The sequence below is a fragment of the Lucilia sericata genome, unplaced genomic scaffold (genome assembly GCF_015586225.1).
Source record: "Lucilia sericata isolate MDLA Ls3-8-SP2 unplaced genomic scaffold, ASM1558622v1 Contig000877F_arrow, whole genome shotgun sequence".
Lineage (NCBI taxonomy): Eukaryota > Metazoa > Arthropoda > Insecta > Diptera > Calliphoridae > Lucilia > Lucilia sericata.
In genome coordinates, this window is record NW_023994867.1 from 127,524 (window position 1) to 150,991 (window position 23,468).

At 29.9% G+C, this 23,468-nt stretch overlaps 3 protein-coding genes across 9 annotated transcripts in view; 1 reads left to right on the forward strand and 2 right to left on the reverse strand.

Annotated features, from left to right (window-relative positions):
- Window positions 1-491: 491 nt before the first annotated feature.
- On the reverse strand, window positions 492-13,021 carry LOC119608726 (putative uncharacterized protein DDB_G0287457). Of its 2 annotated transcripts, none has more exons than XM_037963249.1 (7): window positions 12,728-13,021; window positions 11,662-11,838; window positions 3,629-3,769; window positions 2,736-3,539; window positions 2,475-2,665; window positions 875-1,096; window positions 492-807 (listed from the first exon to the last, which is right to left on the reverse strand). In XM_037963249.1, exons 1-7 carry the CDS (start codon window positions 12,896-12,898, stop codon window positions 600-602), a joined length of 1,914 nt encoding a protein of 637 aa, XP_037819177.1. In that variant the 5' UTR covers window positions 12,899-13,021; the 3' UTR covers window positions 492-599. The 2 variants fall into 2 exon arrangements, with proteins under 2 accessions (XP_037819177.1, XP_037819176.1); XM_037963248.1 differs by having other exon boundaries at window positions 11,644-11,838; window positions 12,728-13,008.
- LOC119608728 lies at window positions 5,185-9,801 on the reverse strand. The gene is made up of 4 exons (XM_037963250.1): window positions 8,883-9,801; window positions 8,699-8,814; window positions 7,180-7,273; window positions 5,185-7,116 (listed from the first exon to the last, which is right to left on the reverse strand). The coding sequence occupies exons 1-4, from the start codon at window positions 9,183-9,185 to the stop codon at window positions 7,000-7,002; spliced, it is 630 nt and encodes a 209-aa protein (XP_037819178.1). The 5' UTR covers window positions 9,186-9,801; the 3' UTR covers window positions 5,185-6,999.
- A 929-nt stretch (window positions 13,022-13,950) lies between the features above and the next one.
- LOC119608729 (protein shisa-5-like) overlaps window positions 13,951-23,468 on the forward strand; it is a 38,858-nt gene continuing 29,340 nt past the window's right edge. The window contains exons 1-2 of one of the 6 annotated variants that reach the window (XM_037963261.1): window positions 13,951-14,236; window positions 14,320-14,460. In XM_037963261.1, the coding sequence (XP_037819189.1) occupies window positions 14,358-14,460 (103 nt within the window). In that variant the 5' untranslated portion in view covers window positions 13,951-14,236; window positions 14,320-14,357. Of the gene's footprint in view, window positions 14,247-14,312; window positions 14,461-23,468 lie in introns of all 6 variants that reach the window. The other 5 variants (XM_037963264.1, XM_037963260.1, XM_037963263.1 and 2 more) reach the window with 5 other exon arrangements.

A 23,468-nucleotide genomic window follows, 5' to 3' on the forward strand; every position in this document is an offset into this window, starting at 1 on the left:
TTTGTGGTTATTTCCGAAGTTGGTTCAATATTTTTGCTCTCAGTTGCACTGCTTCTTAGAACTTTTGTTTCGGTGGTCGAAACTTTTCGCTTTTTAATTGATCTTTTTAAATTGTCAGACATTTGAATGTATGTTTTCAGGGCAGAATGTATATTGGAATTTACAATAACGGCAAGAAAATTTATTGTTTAACAAGAAATTTTTATTTTGTTTTAAAAATTTGTTATTTTTTTTTAATTGAAACGTTGACAAAAAGGAATTAGATAACAATTTGACAATAAAAAGTACAGTGGGAGCATTCGGTTGAATAACTAAAGAATGAAATTGATTATAATTAAAACAAATATTTGTTTGTAACTTAATTTGTATATTACATTTTGTACATTTATTCCATTAGTAACAAATACAAAAAATGTTTAATATTAATTGGTATTTAATAATTTAATACTAAAATTAGTAACTAAATTATTAGAATTTTAAAGCAATTAACAAAACAAAAATATGTATTCTAAAATATAACCTATAAACATAAAAATAAAGGGAATAAAGAACTAATTAATGAAAAATATATAAAATAAAAAAAGTTCCAAAACAGAAATTTAACTGCGATTGAGTATTGTATGTAGTTTGGGACCCCATTTACCATAAGGATCTTTGGGTAAAATGAATATATCATTACACCACGTATAACCAATAACACGATTTTCAATGATTTTCTTAAATGCCGGATTTTCGTGTAGTAAATCACGATAGTTATCATTCGAAACAATGGCAGCATCCAATTCAAAAGCTAATTGTAGAACAAATCTGTAATAACAATAAATCGAAAAATAAATACAAATTTTTAAATATATAGAAATTTTCCAAAATTAACCTATCATCGTAGCTGGTACTCGTTAGACCAGGCAAGTTTTTACAGGGTGTTTGTACAATTTTTCCCGCCTTGTGTAATCTTTCCAATTCTTCGGGATCTGTAGATTTACTTTTATTCATACGAAACTGTGGTATTACGGCCTTAACCTCATGACCCATTCTCTCAAAATATTCTATGGCAATTTTTAAACCTTTAACGGAAAATGCCTGATCTAAACCATGTCTAAATTTAAGAAAAAATTGAATTGTAATAAATAAAAAAAAATTAAATGTTAAGTTTTTTCGCCTATTAGACGAATAGTTAAATCATAAGCATAGGGTTTATAGTTTTAGACAAAGAATAAATGTTTTAGAGTTAATTGTTCTATTCTTGCCAGAGTCCTGTATATAATAATTGAAATTTAAAATTCTTTTTATACTCTTCATCTTCGAGAGGAGAGTCGATTAAGTCATTTCCGTGTGCATGCTTGTTAAAGACAATTATCTGAAGACCGCAGATATCTTCGTGATCCAAATTTTCAATAGTTCTGTCAAACATCCTTTTATCTATCTATCTATCTATCTATCTATCTATCTATCTATCTATCTATCTATCTATCTATCTATCTATCTATCTATCTATCTATCTATCTATCTATCTATCTATCTATCTATCTATCTATCTATCTATCTATCTATCTATCTATCTATCTATCTATCTATCTATCTATCTATCTATCTATCTATCTATATATCTATCTATCTATCTATCTATCTATCTATCTATCTATCTATCTATCTATCTATCTATCTATCTATCTATCTATCTATCTATCTATCTATCTATCTATCTATCTATCTATCTATCTATCTATCTATCTATCTATCTATCTATCTATCTATCTATCTATCTATCATATCTATCTATCTATCTATCTATCTATCTATCTATCTATCTATCTAGCTATCTATCTATCTATCTATCTATCTATCTATCTATCTATCTATCTATCTATCTATCTATCTATCTATCTATCTATCTATCTACTATCTATCTATCTATCTATTCTATCTATCTATCTATCTATCTATCTATCTATCTATCTATCTATCTATCTATCTATCTATCTATCTATCTATCTATCTATCTATCTATCTATCTATCTATCTATCTATCTATCTATCTATCTATCTATCTATCTATCTATCTATCTATCTATCTATCTATCTATCTAGAGAGAACACTCTAATGAATAGACAAGTAAATTCTCAATAGACAAAGCTTGGAGCCGTCATAGAGTAGTTCACACACTATTCTATAGACTAGACCATTGACTAGTTGATAGAATAATTAGTCGATTAGTCCATAAAAGTTTCAATAGACTGCTACATAGTATGATCAATAGACTAGCATATGGACTAGACCATTGACCATTTCATTGAATAGTCAGTTTATTAGTCAATGGACTTGTCAATAGATGAATCTAAAGTAAATTTATTAAACTTTAAAATATTGCTCAATGGTTCAAAGCTTTATCATCGTATCCCTTTATATTCATGCTGCGTAGATTAGTATTTCAAATAACTTATCAATATTATAATATAATAAAAAAAACACTTACTTGAAAGCCACATTACTACCATCTATAATTACCATCCGTTTGCCTTCGGTTAATTCTTCATTTGCTCCGGGATTATAGGCATTTTCATTATAGGCATTTAATTGTTTCGTTTCACTGCGTGTAAACAGATTATTATTTGTGCGCAATCTATTGACAGGTGTTGTAGGAGTATTATCACTTATTTTCAAAATCTACAAAAAAAACAATAAATATATGTGATGTAAGTGATTAAAATTCTAAAAGAAATCCACCCATAATTACCTTATTTGGCGGTATCGTATCATCTACTATGGGTATAAAATCCATTTTATTCGATTCACCTACAAAAATAACCGAATCATCATCTAAATCGTTAGATTTACGTTTTAAAGTTGAATCCTGATCATCTAGATTAATAATCTCATCATCACAAGTTGTTTCTTTCAAACGTACAGTTCTATAGGAATTTTCCTTTAAGGTACTTAACTTAGTGTAATTGGTAAAGGTATCTGTGGAATTAATCGATTCAATGCCAGATCTACGACCAACATCTAGGAAAAATGGTAAATTTTCGTCGTCTTTATTCAAATTATTATTATCTTTAGTTGAACTTTTAACTATAGAGGCATATGTGGAAGAGGATTTTTTATTATGACAAGGAGTGGAAGAGACACGATGTTTAAAGGAATTTATGAGTGATTGATAATTAGTAGAACCATCACTAGTTGAGGGTATATCATCATCACCGTCATTATCATCTATTGTTATTTCTTCTAAGGTTGGTTCGATCACAATACAATCGTCATCATCATCATCATTATTATTATTCTCCTCTTTCTTTTTTGCAACCTCAACTAAAGATATATCACTCTCCGAACGTATTTCTCCCTCTTCCAAGGTTGTAGTAACATTTTGTGAATTGTTCTTTCTATGTTTGTTTAATTTTCTCTTTGAAATATTATTATTATTACTGTTATTGATCAAACGTTTGCTGCCCTTTTTATGCGATGAAATCTTTTTCGGTGTAACTGTTCTACTTGTCCCGTTGTCATTGACTAAGTATACACTGCGTCTAACTAATCTTCTCTGTAAGTGTAAATAATTTAAAAAAAAATATGTATATTTATTGTTAATTACATTCAAAATTGTATATTTTTCTTTTACTCTTAACTTACAGCCTGGTCATCAACGATTTTTTTAAATCTATTCACTTTACCACCTGCATTTCTCCATGGACTACGTTTTAAATGATTTTTCGGTGATTCTTGTTTTCTACTATCATGACGACTGGTTGAGGGTCTTTGATCTGTTTGACACTTTAAGATGTTTTGGAAAGAAGATAAATTGTAGAATATATTTAAAATAAATTGAATTAATACTTGAAGTTATACTCGTCAGTTTTGCAGCTTTAAGTCTGAATTTTTCAGATATCGTAATCAAAAAACTGTAACGTTTTTATTATAAGAACTGCAAATCTGCCGGGCACTTGTACAAAGTAAATAATAAAAATAAAATACTTACCTTTAGAAAACAAATTGAAATACTTACAAATAGAAATTAAAGAATAGTCTTTTTAATGGATTTTTTTTTGTTGATATTTCTACTAAACGATAATAATATTAGTTAACCAAATCGGTAGATTTACGTTTGAAAGTTGAATCTTGATCATATAAATTAATAATTTCATTACAAGTTGTTTCTGTGATGCAACGTGCGATTCTGTGGAAATTTTTACTGAGTTTAATGTAGTTGGTAAAAGTGTATGATTAATTAATCTAGTTAATGCCGAATCTACCACCAACATCTTGGAAAAAGAGGCCGCTAGTACTCCACAAGCGACCTTGGACATCATTATTTATCTGTCTAGATCTACTTGATCATGGAAACTCCTATTGTGGAATTATAGATCATAGAATTACGACTTTAGACTTCGGGAAAACATTTATAATGGAATTTCCAACAGGGGACAATTGGCTTATATCTGATAGACTGTTTAAAGGGAGCAGTTTTTACCGACGGATCCATGATGAATATTGGCATGGATGCCGGTGTCCATATCGCTGATGCCTAGCAATCTGAAAAACGACGGAACTGATACGTAATCATATCGATTTAGGGTCGGTTGTGACAATGCATAGTAATGAGGTTGCGAACGATCCAGCAAGTCTAGGTTCGAACCTTGACATAGATGATAGGCATAGAGCAGTTATGCCATCTGTCATCTGCCACTATTATGAGTTGACCGGGAGAATCGGTGATATATTCAAGAAGTTTCGGAATATCCAAGGTCTTATGGATATGCGCAGGGCAATTATGGCCTTTGTCAGTCAGTTGGTCTGTAATTTGTCAGACTATGCGCAAATGGAAAGGAGGTAGAGACGATTAAGCACTTAATTTGCACTGTCCTAGAACACAAAATGTCACGTTGAAAAGGCTGGGAACTGGGGGAAATTGCGGGATAAGGGGAATTAGTAATATCTTCGACTGGATTTTATAGGGATATACATCTGCCTATCTATCTATCTATCTATCTATCTATCTATCTATCTATCTATCTATCTATCTATCTATCTATCTATCTATCTATCTATCTATCTATCTATCTATCTATCTATCCATCTATCTATCTATCTATCTATCTATCTATCTATCTATCTATCTATCTATCTATCTATCTATCTATCTATCTTTCTATCTATCTATATATCTATCCATCTATCTATCTATCTATCTATCTATCTATCTATCTATCTATCTATCTATCTATCTATCTATCTATCTATCTATCTATCTATCTATCTATCTATCTATCTATCATCCCTTTATATGCTCTTTTGTGGGATAAAAAGAAGATTGGATACTTCTCAGAAGATTAGCTTCTAACCAATAGACTTTTTTCGATTTGTTTCAGGCGGCAAAAGCGTTGGACACAGCACTCAACTGCCCTAAAAAAGTATGACAAATACTCTCTAATCAGATGCCAAGACTGGCGAGGTTTGAGAAAGAGCCAAAAAGACATCCTCAAGTGAAGACACACCAGAGAACATTTCATTTTTTACAAGCTTCCTAAGAATGCTGCAAGTAAGCGAGACGAGGTAGATCGTATCAAATCGCTTAAATGGAGAAAGGTAGCCGATCAAAAACACCGCTTAGGATCCTCAACAAGCACTACTACATCCGCTAGGCGACCGTTAAACGATGAACAGTGGTGTAGAAAATAAAGTAGAGAGAAATAGGTCTCTAACTACTAAAAACTTATAATGAAATTTCTCATGGGAAAAGAGGAACTGTTGTCGAGTTTAGATTTTGAGTTTGAAATTCATGGGTTTAGCTGGGGCGCGGCTAGATGTTTACAAATTAGGGCACCTCGGTTATGTACAATTCTTGAAACGATCATATATTTGACCTTTGTAGCAAGATAAGATCATAGTGGCTATAAAGGATATCTTTTATCTTTGGAGACATTTGTTAGATTCCAGTGAATAAGAGTTTCAATCATGAAAAAATCCAATGATATATTCAAAAATTTCTAAATATTTCAATTTGTTTTCTAAATACTTACCTGCTGATGTTAACAGTTCAAGCTTTATTACTTTCATTACATTAAATTACATGTATTACACAACAACATTTTTTAAATGTTGCAAAATTGCAAATATTTAAAGCGAACAAAATAATAAATACATATTTTGTATTTAAAACTGTTTACAATTTTGCAAAATGTTACAAAAATATTGCTGTGAATTAAAACTACAGATTGGTAATTTGTATTTATAACTATTTTTGTATATGGTATATATTTTGCATTATTTTGACTAGTAGTTACATTTATTTGATTTTTATATTTTTGGCATTTACAATTACACATTAAGAGAGTTATATATAAACATATAATAAGGAAGAAGAGCAAAATAACAGCAATAATATTGAACAATGAACTGGTATTTTATATATAGAAAAAGTGTAAATGTTTAAACCGAAAACTGTTTTTATTGTCCTTTAAAAATGAGTTAATTAAAGTATTTAAAAGCCATTAAGCAAACAGTAGGCTGAAATATATAACAAAGTTGTTATATAGCAAAAAAAAATGTTTTGATTAAATGCTATTAAAAATGTTAATATAATACTTTTGTTTGTAAATAGTTTAAAATTTAATACAGAAGATTAACTAATGTTAACTTGTTGTAATTGCAATAAAAAAACAAACATACTATAGGGATCTTTTTTTTTTTAATTTTTATAAAAATTTTATACTAATTTTATAATTTTCATACATTTTGATTGTATACTTTATGTGTTTGTTAAATATGTTAGCAATAAGCAAAAAATTGTTTCTGTAAACTAGAATTAATCTGGAACATTAGATTAATATTTATTTTAGTTTTTAAATATCAAGTTGTTTGTTTTGTTTGATTTGCTAAACAAAAATCTTTTAATATCAAAAAAAAAAAAAAATACTTGTTGTAAAAACATCACTTTTTTAAATTCTCTTTTTAAATTTATGGGCAAATCATTTTGTTTTAGTTTTAAGCATGTTTTCATTTATCTAACAATTTTCTAATTCTTTAAGTTCTTGTTCAATATTGGCACGTGCTATTTTGGCATATTTATTACTAAATTCAGGAGTTTGATAGATATCCAAGGCCAATAATGTGGTTAAAGTCTGTAATAATTAAAATTTTATTATTTATAAATTTTATTATTCAAAGTGTTAATGAAAACTCACTTTACGCCTTAACATATCGAAATTAGTTTTACCCGCTGTTGACCATTCTTGACGTGACAATTGTGCATAGTTTTTGTAAACATCTGGAGTTGAGCTAAAAGTTGATAAATGTTTTTAAAGTTTATTTATATAGATTTAAAGTTAATTGATTGTGCAATCTTGTTGTCATTGTTGAGCAAAAGTGATTTTGTTTTTAATTATATGTGAAATTCGCAAACTCGCAGGACTACTAGTTCAATATAATGGAATTCCTGCTATCCTACGGATTTTGAAACCTTTGCCACCTTCCACCCATAGCTGAGTATACCAGGATCAGCAATTGTAAGGAACTCCAATATCTCCCCTGATTTAGCTGTATCATAGAGGAATCATGGCAGTGGATCTAATTACCTATCTAATTACCTATCTATCTATCTATCTATCTATCTATCTATCTATCTATCTATCTATCTATCTATCTATCTATCTATCTATCTATCTATCTATCTATCTATCTATCTATCTATCTATCTATCTATCTATCTATCTATCTATCTATCTATCTATCTATCTATCTATCTATCTATCTATCTATCTATCTATCTATCTATCTATCTATCTATCTATCTATCTATCTATCTATCTATCTATCTATCTATCTATCTATCTTTCTATCTATCTTTCTATCTATCTTATCTATCTATCTATCTATCTATCTATCTATCTATCTATCTATCTATCTATCTATCTATCTATCTATCTATCTATCTATCTATCTATCTATCTATCTATCTATCTATCTATCTATCTATCTATCTATCTATCTATCTATCTATCTATCTATCTATCTATCTATCTATCTATCTATCTATCTATCTATCTATCTATCTATCTATCTATCTATCTATCTATCTATCTATCTATCTATCTATCTATCTATCTATCTATCTATCTATCTATCTATCTATCTATCTATCTATCTATCTATCTATCTATCTATCTATCTATCTATCTATCTATCTATCTATCTATCTATCTATCTATCTATCTATCTATCTATCTATCTATCTATCTATCTATCTATCTATCTATCTATCTATCTATCTATCTATTTATCTATCTATCTATCTATCTATCTATCTATCTATCTATCTATCTATCTATCTATCTATCTATCTATCTATCTATCTATCTATCTATCTATCTATCTATCTATCTATCTATCTATCTATCTATCTATCTATCTATCTATCTATCTATCTATCTATCTATATATCTATTGAATCGATACATTACAAACTTATATAAACATACATGCATACACATAAAACCCTATAACCATGGTGATAACATAATAAAATCATTTATCACAACTGTTTGTAACATTTTTACAAACAACATTCACACAAAACGGTTCAAATAAGACACTTTAATTACAACAACAATGTATATGTAAATAAAATATAAAACTGCACACGTAAGCTTATTATAAACACACAAAAAATCACTTGTTATAAAAATATACAATGCAATAACTTACGCCAATATTAATAAATCCAAATCCTGTAAAAATGCCATATCATAATCAATGTCACCATTAATTGCCTCAGTACTCTTTTCACCCAACAAACGACAGACCAACTGTTTCATATTTTCCTAAATTCAATTATATAAATGAAAACATAATTAAATCATTAAAAAAAAACAAATTAAGAAATACTTACATCTTCAATTAAACCATCTTGACAGAATTCTCGAAATATTTTACAATTATCTTGTACACAACTTCTTTCTAAATCAAATTCATAATATTGAAAAAAGGCAGCTAAGACAAGATGTGGTTTGGCTGTTTCCAATTCAATGCGTTTGGGTGCCAACATACAAGACCAATTGTGATAGACACGTTTGGTGACATCCTCATTGAGTTTACTGCGTATACGTTCATACCAGGAACGTATTGTATCTTCGGGTATGTCATAATGATTACAGGCCTTGGACCAAATGTCATATAAATCACAATTTGCCATAATTATGTAGGTTTGGTTTTTTTAACTTTGGGGGTTTTCTTTTTCTTTTAAGATTTTTTATATAAACTGGAGGTAGTCGTTATTAGGAAACTTTATTTTGTCTAAGATTTTTTTTTTTTAATTTTAACTATAAAAACTATTTTTAGTTGTAAAATTTTAATTTTTCTTCTGTTTGTTACCAACAAACTGTATGAGTCAAAAAATTTTCCTTAATTGTTAGTGGTTCCTTGTTTGTTAGAAAAATAGGGGTGGTGTTGGTGGTGTGATATGGAATGTTTGCAGCAGCTGCTATTGGGGGTGCATGAAATTAAGCTTAAAAGCTTATGAGCAGTTGCAGTAGTTGCCATATTGAAGAAACTACCACTAATTTATTAACACGAGTTATTTTTTAACGATAATAAGCTTTTTAAAATGTTAAACATACAGACAAGGAACAAATCGTTCTCATGGTTGTTATTTAACAATACCTTTTTTACGCGGATTAAGATAAAAGCTCTTAAACTTAAAATATAGTTTAGAATTGAGTTTAAATTCCAAAGTATTTTGAATGAGAATTCAGAATACAAACATTAACACTGAGCTATATATTAGACTATAAACTAGACTCTAGACTAGACTCTAGACTAGACTCTAGACTAGACTATAGACTATAAATGGACTACAATCTAGGCTATAGAATAGATGATGGACTAGACTATAGACTAAATTACAGGCTAGACTATAGATAAGACTATAGACTAGACTATATATTAAGACTTAACCTAGATTATAGATTAGACTATAGACTAAACTATAGATTAAACCATAAATGATACTATAGAACAGATTATAGACTAGACTATAGACGAGGCTATGCACTAGAATATAGACTAGATTATAGGCTAGACTGTAGATAAGACTATAGACTAGACTATAGATTAGACTTAACCTAGAATTTATATTATGCTATAGACTATAGATTAAACTATAAACTAATCTTGACTATAGACCAGACTATAGATTAAACTATAGACTAGACTATAGACTAGACTACAGACTAGACTATAGACTAGACTGTAGAATAGAATATAGACTAGACTATAGACTAGACTATAGACTAGACTATATACTAGACTATATACTAGACTATAGACTAGACTATAGACTAGACTATAGACTAGACTATATACTAGACTATAGACTAGACTATAGACTAGACTATAGACTAGACTATAGACTAGACTATAGACTAGACTATAAACTAGACTATAGACTAGACTATAGACTAGACTATAGACTAGACTATAGACTAGACTATAGACTAGACTATAGACTAGACTATAGACTAGACTATAGACTAGACTATAGACTAGACTATAAACTAGACTATAAACTAGACTATAAACTAGACTATAGACTAGACTATAGACTAGACTATAGACTAGACTATAGACTAGACTATAGACTAGACTATAGACTAGACTATAGACTAGACTATAGACTAGACTATAGACTAGACTATAGACTAGACTATAGACTAGACTATAGACTAGACTATAGACTAGACTATAGACTAGACTATAGACTAGACTATAGACTAGACTATAGACTAGACTATGACTAGACTATAGACTAGACTATAGACTAGACTATAGACTAGACTATAGACTAGACTATAGACTAGACTATAGACTAGACTATAGACTAGACTATAGACTAGACTATAGACTAGACTATAGACTAGACTATAGACTAGACTATAGACTAGACTATAGACTAGACTATAGACTAGACTATAGACTAGACTATAGACTAGACTATAGACTAGACTATAGACTAGACTATAGACTAGACTATAGACTAGACTATAGACTAGACTATAGACTAGACTATAGACTAGACTATAGACTAGACTATAGACTAGACTATAGACTAGACTATAGACTAGACTATAGACTAGACTATAGACTAGACTATAGACTAGACTATAGACTAGACTATAGACTAGACTATAGACTAGACTATAGACTAGACTATAGACTAGACTATAGACTAGACTATAGACTAGACTATAGACTAGACTATAGACTAGACTATAGACTAGACTATAGACTAGACTATAGACTAGACTATAGACTAGACTATAGACTAGACTATAGACTAGACTATAGACTAGACTATAGACTAGACTATAGACTAGACTATAGACTAGACTATAGACTAGACTATAGACTAGACTATAGACTAGACTATAGACTAGACTATAGACTAGACTATAGACTAGACTATAGACTAGACTATAGACTAGACTATAGACTAGACTATAGACTAGACTATAGTCTAGACTATAGACTAGACTATACTATTATTTATAAATTTTTTACTTCTAGAATTTTCAAAAATATCAATAAAAACTAGAGTTCATATAGACCCAAATCTGAGCATGTTGTATAATCATATAGTATGTTTATTAACTTACATTATTAGCATTATTTACCTCAGACTGGTGAGAATCAGCAGCAACCACATTACTGTCAACGGCATTGGCGGCTTTCGTACGCTTCGAACGCTTTGCATCACGAATCATTTTCTTTATACTTTCATGAAATTCACGTCGATTTTTAAGTCTCTGCTTTCTAGCTAACCGTTTTCTTTTTATGTCAGACATTAGGCCCTAAACAAATAGATTTTAAAATTGCATTGGCAAATTACATTCGACCTTATTAATTATAAAAATATCAAGCTGCTAACTAACAAAATAAGTACCCATATTTTCCTTATTAAAATCTATACTCTAAAAATAGTTAACAATATGTTAGTTAACAGGTCCTTTTTATTAAGAGTAACATCTTTCTATTAGCAAGAAAATAAACCCTCCGAAAGTTAGACTAGTAAGTAAGGAGAGTAGTTCATTTACAATGTAGAAAGTGTTTAGTTAATATGTATGTAGTTTTGTTCACAGACTTGTCAATAGAACAGTCAACACAGTTTTCATTAGACTAGTCAACAGACTACATGATAAACCAATATCTAGTCAATAGAACAGCCCATAGTTCATTGAATAGTACTTTTGTTTGTTTGTTTGACTTTGAAGTTACTTAACTGTGTTCCACTTAAGATTTATTTGGCCTGTTGTAAAAACATAACGCTACGATAAGTACTGCTAGTTTTACTAGCAAAAGTTACAAATTTGAGTTTTCTTTGTTAAGTTTGATTAAGTTAACACGATTGCACATGGTCAATATGCACCTCAAGGAAAAACTGTAACTCGGTACAGTTATCTGACGTCACACATTGGCCAATGCCCCACCCAGAGCTGAATTACGAATGGAATAGTACTTTTCATAATGTATTTTCTAAAAAATACTAATTTTGAATAAAAAATAATAATTCCCTTTCCCAATTAACTTGTATATAAGCGCGGTAAAATCTTAGCTGCCATCTCCATTTAAAGTATTTAAATAATTCCTCAACCCAAGAAAACTTGTTTAACTATTTCATAAATCAAAGGCAATGTTGTCGTTAAGGCTTTCAGCCTTATAAAACCCTAAAAAACAACTTACATTATTTGTCCCAGATTGTTGAGAACCACCAGCAACCACGTTACTGCCACCTGCATTGGCGGCATTAGAAGAACTCTCCGCACGCTCCATTTTTCTTAATGATCTTTTATTTTTTCGTCTTTCTTTGCGCTTCTGCTTTTTAGCGGAACGATTTCTATTGTTTCTGGACATTAGCAATTAAACAAACAATAAAAAAAAACGTTGCTTTTACAAATTTTATTTATATTTTGAATGCAAAATATTTGAAAGCAATAACAACACTAGATACGTTTTTTATAAAACAATAAATTCCATGGGTATTTGGTAGTATATTCTTTTTACGGGTAATCGTTGTTAAAAACAATAAATAAACAGAGTTGTATTTTGAAATAATAGATGTCAGTACAAGAGCACAAGTTCAATTTTCTTTAATTTTTAATTAATATTGTTATTAGGAAATATTATTTGTTTTAGTTCTCATTAGGAAGAAAATAAATTTATTATTGAAGTTAAAATATGTGAATAGCACCGAGTACTTTTAAAAAGTAATCATAACAAAACAGCTGTTAAATTAAAAATTATTTCAACTGACAACATTCACAATAACAAGAGGTGAGTTTAAATGGTATTGCCATATTAATATTATTTAATTTTAAATCAGAGATGGAAATTCTGTCACATATAGTTTTCTGAAGTTTTTGATATCGAAAAATAAAGCGATAATATATAATGTGATATATAGTTTAGACTATAGTTTGTTTTATAATCTGGTCTCGTCAATAGTCTAGTCTATAGTTTATTCTATAGTCTAGTATATAGTCTAGTCTATAGTATAGTCTTTAGTCTAGTCTATAGTCTAGTCTAGTCTACGGTCTAGTCTATAGTATAGTCTAGTCTATTGTTTAGTCAATAGTCTAGTCTATAGACTAGTCTAGAGTTTAAACTATAGACTAGTCTATGCTTTAGTCTATAGTCTAGTCTATAGTCAAGTCTATAATCTAGTTGATTGTCTAGTCTATAGTTAGTTTATGACATTTTTATCTTCTGGCAACACTCTATTTTATAACAATCCTGTTTTACACCTTTAGCTAAATGGCAAATACATTTTTTTTGTAATGTAGTTGGACATATCAGCGTTAGGGTGAATATTTTTTATACGTGTAATTTGACATTTGATTGTTCAATTTCTAAAGTCAGCTGTTTAGCCGTTAGCGCCTTAAATAAATTCGTCTTGGATTTTGGCAAATAATTTTATCGCAAAAAAAAAAAAAAAAAACAAGAAGAACACAAAAGCAGGACAATTGTTCTTTTATTACTTTTTAACAAGAAATTGACGCACAAAAATATAAACAAATCGCAGAAAAATTAAGAAAACACTTAATACTATCATATAACAAAAATATAGATTTGATTAACATTAAAATACTACGATAAAAAAGGCAACAAGTGGATTTGTGTAGAATTTGTTAAATTTTATATTTTTACAATTTAATAAATTGTGAAATAAATAAAAGCAAGTTACTTAAACGGGTAGGAACAAGTGTGTAATTATTTTTACGTTCTTTTAGTTTGTTACAATTAATTATAATTTGTAAATATATACAAGTTTACAGTGGGTTTTTCAGACGACATTGACGATTTTGACGACGCCATGGATCTGTGGGGGATTTTTATGTTCTTCTTTTTGGCCTTCATCATAATGAGCTGCTGTGGCTACTGCTGTTCCCGTAAGCAACGTGGAGCCGTCTTATCTGGTAAGTGGTTAAATTGATAAAATAAATACTAAGTGAATATGAATATACTTTTTGAAAAAAAAAACTTTAGTGGTTGTATTGGTGTTTTCAGAAGATTAGGAATTCAAATAACGACAATTATGGTTGTGCAAATATAACGTACATTTGTATGTACATATATTTATCCGATGGCTGTGTTAACAATAAATAGCTTGGTAGTTAGCACATTTTTGTTATTAATGTTTAGTCAGCAGTGCCCAGAGATTTGTAGGATCTTGCACAACGTTAAATGAGATGTTTTTTTTTTTATTTATGTTTGTTTTCTTATGAGTCATTTTATAATGAAATTAAGATTTTCTTTGTAAGAACGTGTTAGGAATTTAAAATTGTCCAACAATCATAATTTATATTTTTATGCAAAATCAGCAAGAATTATTTAATTACTGTTAAATACCAAAAGTATTATATTTCAACGAGTAAATTTTCTTCAGCTCTTATGCGCATGTAGAAGGACCTTAAAGTTTAAAAGACATACAATTTCAAATTTATATAAAAAATTTGGTATTAATATCAACTGAAGATGAGAACCTCTGCTTCAAAATAATGTTATATATTTCAATTCATCAGGATTACAAAAGAGATGGAAGCTTAAAGAAAATTTGTTACAAATAAATAATATGAATAAAAGATACAGCTTCCCAGTTTTCATTTGATATCAATATTAGCATCATACAACACATATAAATATTTAAAATATTCGTTTGAAATTGTAAGTTCTTTTATAAGGACTGATTATAAAAATCGGAGTATGAAGAATTGTTCTAAATGGACTGTAGTTTCACATGCAAGTCAGCTTTTCCATTTGTGAAAGCTTTTTTTTTCAAAATTGTTACAGGGTGTAATAAAGTCGATGTTTTATTTAACTTTACATTTATTCAGTCGTTATTCAGGGCACATTGAAAGGGACCGAAACAAATAATAAATCGAGGGATTACATTGAAAACTTGCTCATTTGTTCTATACTTTTCAAATAGGTTTTTACATATACACTACTATAGTGGGGAGGGTTATGCGTTTGTGCTGATGTTTGTAACACCCAAAAATATTGGTCCTATACCCACCTCAAAGTATACCAATCGGCTTAGAATCACTTTCTGAATCGATTTTATATAAAGCATGCTACAGGTCGCAATTTTGCCTAGTCCCCATACAACCGTACCCCCGAATAGGGCTTTTGTTTATTAAGTCTTAATGAAACTGACGATACACAAACTCCACTACACAAAATGACTTGAAGTTCAAAATTCACTTATAAACACTAATAACTTGATTAAATTCTACATAAATATTGCTATCAGTGTAGGACCAAACATTTCCATCGTATGTCTTACATCACTTCACCTAGTGTACGGATCTATCCCAAAAGGTTTTTTTAATCTATTGTTCTTTCAATAAATTTATGAATTTACATACATTTTTATACCCTACACCACTATAGTGAGGTGGGTAATATGCGTTTGTGCAGATGTTTGTAACACCCAAAAATATTGGTAGGTATTTCACAAATCTTAAAGTATACAAATTGGCTCAGCGTCACTTTCTGAGTCGATTTATCAAAGTCCGTCTTTCGGTCAGTCTGTCTGTGTGTTCATGTAAAGCTTGTGCGCACGCTACAGGTAGCATTTTCTTATAATTTCATGAAATTTGCCATAGATTCTTCCATTGACCCTATTGAAAATTGGTAAAATCAGTCCATTATTACGTCAAGTCCACATACAATACATTGTATTTAATTTGCCAACAAATTAAATGCTTTATAATTAAAAAAATAATCTACAAGGTCCCGGATGTACCTTTAGAGATATAGGAAAAGTACTCCATATTTTAAGGAATTTTTCCCCAGATATTCGAATTTTAGATTTTAATTCATATAGGAGTTACCACGGACACTTAATATTCATATTGATATTTCAGTTACCGGTACTAAATTTGAGGATTCTAGGAGTTTTAATATTCCAGATATAAGAATTTTACTATTTAATTCATACGTAAGATGCCGCGCCCACTATTTATGATACCTCAAATTTGTTCCTAAATATTGATATTGATATTTAAGTTGTTCATACGAAATTCGATGACTCTAGATGTTATAATATCCCAGCTATAAGAATTTTACTGTTTAATTCGTATGGTAGATGCCACGCCTACTATTTATGGCACGTCAATTTTTTCCTTAAATATTCATATAGATTCTTTGAAAGGAGGATGTATATACATCAAATCCGAATAAATAAACCTAGGCCTCTATCGGGCCTGTTGTGCGGTCCTTAACCAGTGCCTCAGGTGGGAATCGAACCCACCACCGGTCTACTAGACTAGAACACTAACCACTAACCTACCGGTGTCCATTTATTCTTAAGTTACTCATACAAAATTTGAGGATTCTATCTGATATAGTTTCCCAGGTGTACTTATAGTATTTTATTAATATGAGAAATAACTCGCCCACTAGATCCCGCTCATTTTCCTCTCAATATACATATTGAATCTTAAGTTACTCGTACACAATTTGATGACTCTAGTTATTATGGTTTCATAGTTATAAGAATTTTAGTATTCTATAAATATGGGAGATGTCACGCCCACTCTTGTTAGTCCGCCCATTTTTTCCCCTAAAATGTTTGCAGGAACTTGTAAAGTTTTTTTAGTTTTTCACATGAACTCTAAATTGCCATTAAAGATGAATAATTTTTACTTATAAAACACAATTTGTTTAAAAAAAATTCGGCAATCGTTAAATTTTTATATTTTTATATAAAGTTTATTCTTATCCAATTCAAACAATACATAAATGGAGTTTGCTGTCTTCCTTTCCCCACCTTTAAATGCAGCTAAAATGTGACTTGTTTTATGTATGAAATACAAATAATAAACTAAATAGTAGTAGTACATTTTTATTTAGTATTTATTGTTCACTACACCAAAATAATTTCCATATCTTATCGATAAAAAAGGGATTTGTTAATTAAAATTGGCATTTTATAGTTCAAAAACAAAAATAACATATATTGCATTAGAATCGTTTATAGATAAAAATGATCATTCACACTTCACAACGTTGTGGAGTAAAAGAGACTAAATAAAAAACTAATATTTACTATGAAGAGTGAAATTTACTACAAAACGTAAAACTCCATGACTATGGATCAGTTTACAGTCAAGACTATAGATCAGTCATAAGTCTCGATTACTGATCAGTCTGTAGTCTTTACTATATACATATGTATCAGTCAATACTCTCGACTATAGATTAGTTAATATACAAAACAACAAATCAATCTGTAGTTAAGAATATAGATCAGTCTTTATAGACTATAGACTAGTCTATATTCATGACTATAGAATGGTCTATTGTCAAGACTGTAGACTGGTCTTTTGTCGAACTATAGACTGGTCTAGTGTCAATACTATTGATTGGTCTATTGTCGAAACTATAGACTGGTCTATTGTCAAGACTATACTTAGACTGGTATATTGTCAAGACTTTAGACTGGTCTATTGTAAAGACTATAGACTGGTCTGTTGTAAAGACTATAGACTGGTCTATTGTCAAGACTAGACTGGTCTATTATCAAGACTATAGACTGGTCTATTGTCAATATTATAGATTGGTCTATTATCAACACATAGATTGGTCTATTGTCAAGACTGTAGATTGGTTTATTGTCAAGACTATAGACTGGTCTATTGTCAAGGCTATATACTGGACTATTGTCAAGACTATAGACTGGTCTATTGTCAAGTCTATATATTGGTCTATTGTCTAGACTATAGACTGGTCTATTGTCAAGACTATAGACTGGTCTATTGTCAAGACTATAGACTGGTCTATTGTCAAGACTATAGACTGGTCTATTGTCAAGAGTATAGACTGATCTATTAACAAGATTGTAGACTGATATTAGTCAAGAATATAGACTGGTCTATAGTCAAAACTGTAGACTTGTCTATAATCAAGACTATAGACTATATCAAAAATTTGAACACGATTCCATCTAACATAAGAATATGAACTTTATATTCTTTAAATTCTAACATTTTAACTTTAAGTCACTTTGCATTTTAACATTTAGGCATTTTACTTTTGATAAACAAGTAAACATTTCATTATCAAATATTTTGTATTCATCAAAATATAACTCTATATTTCGTATACATAAATCAATTTAGTTTTACATAAAATTTCAACGACTTCGCAAGTTGTTTCTTATTTATTTAAATTCGCCGAAAAAATTAAAATGATTTATATTTATTTTGATATTTGGTTTCCTATATTTATAATATTATTTTTCATAATTTTAATATCGATATTAATACGTTTACGACGTAGACGTTTGGCAGTGGCAAGAACTACTGTAGTAACCACAAGTAATCAAAGTAAGTTTTATGCTAGTATTTTGTTTTAAATTCAAAAAATTGTTATTCATTCTTAATTTATCGCCTTTTTAGTAATATGTACATAGATATATTTGTAATGTCTTTTTGTACATATATTTTTCTAATAACTTAATCTATTTTATCGCAGTTATCAATATTTATTATTGATTCATTCTTTTTTTACTGCGTTTTCAGTAGCGCTGCCAAAATTTCGCTAATATTTTTATTTATAATAATTTAGTTTATTTTCTATATTCAAGTGCATTATAGGTTTATTCAGTGTTATATTTTTATTTAAATGAAATTATATTTAAATATTATTATTGCATTTATATGCATTGTACTTTTAGCTGTTCTTTTTGTTTTAATTGCTTTATATTTAAGACGTCGAACTTTAAAAATGAAGGAAAATAAGCAACAAAAAGGATGTAATGTGTTCGTTGTAGAAAGTTCCTAAATCATGGCGATGAATTCATGTAATATAATAGTAACATACGATATTATTTACTTATTACCAATGCAATGTGTATTAACTATAGACAGATCAGACAGATCGACTTTAGATCAGTCTGTAGTCTCGACAATAGATAAGTCTATAGGCAAGACTATAGATCAGCTTATTAACAAATTTACAGATTAATCTATAGTCAAGACTGTAGATCAGCTTATAAACAAGCTTAGATATCAGTCTATAATCGAGACTATAAAGCAGTATATACACAAGACCAAGACCACTCTAAAATCAAGGCAATAACTAGTCTCAAGACAAGACTGTATATCAGTGAATATTCAAGAGAGAGTGAGAGAGAGAGAGAGAGTGAGAGTTGAGACTATAGAACAGTTTATAGTCAGTGTGTAATCAAGAATATAGATAACTCTACAGTCAAGACTATAGATCAGCATATAATTAAGACAGCCTATAGTCAAGACTATAGATGAGTCTATACTCCCGAAGACTATAGATCTATAGTCAATACTATAGATCATTCTAAAGTATATGTATATAGATCAGTCTATAGTCAAGACTATAGATAAGTCTTTAGTCAAGACTATAATTTAGTCTATAGTCAAGACTATAATTTAGTCTATAGTCAGGACTATAAATCAGTCTATAGTCAAGACTATAAATCAGTCTATAGTCAAGACTATGGATCAGTCTATAGACAAGACTATAGATCGGTCTATAGTCAAGACAATAGATCAGTCTATAGTCATGACTATAGATCAGCCTATATTCAAGACTATAGATCAGTCTATAGTCAAGACCAAAGATCAGTCTGCAGTCTATAGTCAAGACTATAGATCAGTCTATAGTCAAGACTATAGATCAGTCTATAGTCAAGACTATAGATCAGTCTATAATCAAGACTATAGATCAGTCTATAATCAAGACTATAGATCAGTCTATAGTCAAGACTATAGATCAGTCTATAGTCAAGACTATAGATCAGTTATAGTCAAGACTACAGATCAGTCTATAGACAAGACTATAGATCAGTCTATAGTCAAGACTATAGATCTGTCTATAGTCAAGACTATATATCAGTCTATAGTCAAGACTACAGATCAGTCTATAGTCAAGACAATAGATCAGTCTATAGTCAAGACTATAAATCAGTCTATAGTCAAGACTATAGATCAGTCTATAGTCAAGACTATAGATCAGTCTATAGACAAGACTATAGATCGGTCTATAGTCAAGACTATAGATCGGTCTATAGTTAAGACTATAGATCAGTCTATAGTCAAGACAATAGATCAGTCTATAGTCAAGACAATAGATCAGTCTATAGTCAAGACAATAGATCAGCCTATAGTCAAGACTATAGATCAGTCTATAGTCAAGACTATAGATCAGTCTATAGTCAAGACTATAGATCAGTCTATAGTCAAGACTATAGATCAGTCTATAGTAAAGACTATAGATCAGTCTATAGTCAAGACCAAAGATCAGTCTATAGTCTATAGCCAAGACTATAGATCAGTCTATAGTCTATAGTCAAGACTATAGATCAGTCTATAGTCAAGACTATAGATCAGTCTATAGTCAAGACTATAGATCAGTCTATAGTCAAGACTATAGATCAGTCTATAGTCAAGACTATAGATCAGTCTATAGTCAAGACTACAGATCAGTCTATAGACAAGACTATAGATCAGTCTATAGTCAAGACTATAGATCTGTCTATAGTCAAGACTATATATCAGTCTATAGTCAAGACTACAGATCAGTCTATAGTCAAGACTACAGATCAGTCTATAGTCAAGACTATAGATCAGTCTATAGTCAAGACAATAGATCAGTCTATAGTCAAGACAATAGATCAGTCTATAGTCAAGACTATAGATCAGTCTATAGTCAAGACTATAGATCAGTCTATAGTCAAGACTATAAATCAGTCTATAGTCAAGACTATTGATCAGTCTATAGTCAAGACTATAGATAGTGTATAGTCAAGACTATAGAACTGTGGTTAAGAAAAGTCCTTATTAATGTTTATAGACTGGTCTATTGTCAAAACTACAGACTGTTCTGTAGTGAAGACTACTGATAGTTAAGACTACACACTGTTCTACAGCCAAGACTATAGAATGTTCTATAAAGTCATGCAGTTATCATTATATATAGTCTGGTATATAATCTATACTATAGACTGTTTTATAGTCAAGTCTATAGGCTGGTCTATAGTCAAGCCAATGGACTGTTCTATAGTTGAGACTACAGACTGATCTATTGTCAAGACTGGTCTAAAGTCAAGACTATAGACTTGTCTATAGTCAAGACTATAACTTGTATATAGACAAGACTAAGGACTTGTCTATAGTCAAGACTATGGGCTTGCGAAGACAATAGACTAGTCTATAGTTCGTTAATTTAAATATATTATCATTGTTTTTCTAAACGTTATCATTTTGAGGAAATTATTAAAAATATTATATTTGTATTACAAATTTTGTAATTTATGAAGTTAGTCTAAAAATTATATATTTTACACAAGTACAATTCAATACAAAATAATTCATTCGTTAAAATAAATCATTATAAAACAACAAGTGCAACAAAAAGAATGGAAAAATAATGGTAACTGTGATTCTTTCGATTATCTATTTATCATTAATACAATATTATTTACAATCAATGGAACGGCGGATTGTATTTTAAAAAAGTCGGTGGCTTCTTCAACAAGCTGTGGTAATAATTTTTCTGCATACTCATACTAAAGTGTAAATAAATAGAAATAAACATTTTGTTGGTGTTATTTTCCTAACCGATAAACGTGCAAAATAATCATTGTTATTAAAGATTTATTGTACATTGTTGACGTACATCTCTATCTTATCGATTTAATTAATCGTCTTATTAACGTTTTATAGTTTAATTTAAATTTGATTTAGATATTTTTCAAAATTACAAACATTTAAATGTTGGATGTTTCATCTAATAAAACAAAGGGTACTTGGGGGAAAGACGATTTTGCAAATTATTTTTTATTATTTTGGTAAATGCGTCAGTTACTTTTATTACAATATAATCCCGAAATAAAATTTCTTGCAGTAGATACGGAACGTATTAATTGTGTAGATTTTAAGTGTGCCCTACTTTGGGCATTATTGCAGTAGGAAAATTATAATTTTTGTAAGCTTACCAGTTTGGTGGAGGACTTAAATCCAAGTGAGCTTTACCTCTTTGGGGAATTCCAAAACATTTAATTCTGTATGGACTTAGCTATTTCAATAGCATACGATTCAAGTGAGACGGACTCAATTTTCCATGGTGATTCTAAAACATCATGGAGATTTGATTCCAACACAGTGTAGCTTTCTACATGCTGAATTATCAGCCATAAAACGTGCTGGAAATTGGCTGGGGGCTTATCGATTGTGCGGAGTTGATGTTCGAATTTGTACCGATAGTTCAGCTTCCCTTATGACCACTATAAGGTCTATGCGACAACTAATGTGGTTCTTGAATATCTATAATATCTAAACAAGTAGTAAATTATTACACGAGGACTGTACTGGATTGCGGATCATAGGTGCTTTACAAACAGCAGTGGAGACCGATAGATTTGTTGGAACATTGCTTTCTTAGACTAAAGATTTGATTCGAGTTTAACTCTAAGAACATATCAGGTGTTTGAATAAGGTCACTTGTAAAAAAGGCGATGATCATAAGGCCAACATACAACCGGCTTAGATAATCCGTCTTCTTCAAAACTCCGCAAGCTTAGCTACAGTTACCTACATCCCTTTCGGTCTTCAATTTTGGAAGAATATATGCGTCTGAAATAGGTAACTAACAGCAATGGAGACCTAAAGATTTGTTAGACTAAATATTTGATTCGATTTAACTCTAAGAACAAGGATCATGAGGCCAACATACAACCTGCTTATATAATCCGTCTTCTTTAAAACTCCGCAAGCTCAGCTACAGTTACCTACTTCCCTTTCGGTCTTCATTCTTGGCAGAGTATAAGCATCTGATATACATAGGTACCTATATTCTCAGCTCACCAGAAGACTGAAACTTCAATATAACTATGTGGAATGCCTCTTAATTTCTCTGTAACTACCAGGTCCTGGCGAAGTAT

Coding starts and splice junctions, on each gene's coding strand:
- LOC119608728 (XM_037963250.1), bottom strand. CDS start 9,185: ATGGCAAATTGTGATTTATATGACATTTGGTCCAAGGCCTGTAATCAT. Junction 8,815..8,882: donor AAGATGGTTTAATTGAAGAT/GTAAGTATTTCT, acceptor AATTGAATTTAG/GAAAATATGAAACAGTTGGT. Junction 7,117..7,179: donor TCGATATGTTAAGGCGTAAA/GTGAGTTTTCAT, acceptor TAATTATTACAG/ACTTTAACCACATTATTGGC.
- LOC119608726 (XM_037963248.1), bottom strand. CDS start 12,898: ATGTCCAGAAACAATAGAAATCGTTCCGCTAAAAAGCAGAAGCGCAAA. Junction 3,770..11,643: donor AGGTAAATAATGCTAATAAT/GTAAGTTAATAA, acceptor AACATCTTAAAG/TGTCAAACAGATCAAAGACC. Junction 2,666..2,735: donor ATACGATACCGCCAAATAAG/GTAATTATGGGT, acceptor TTTTTTTTGTAG/ATTTTGAAAATAAGTGATAA.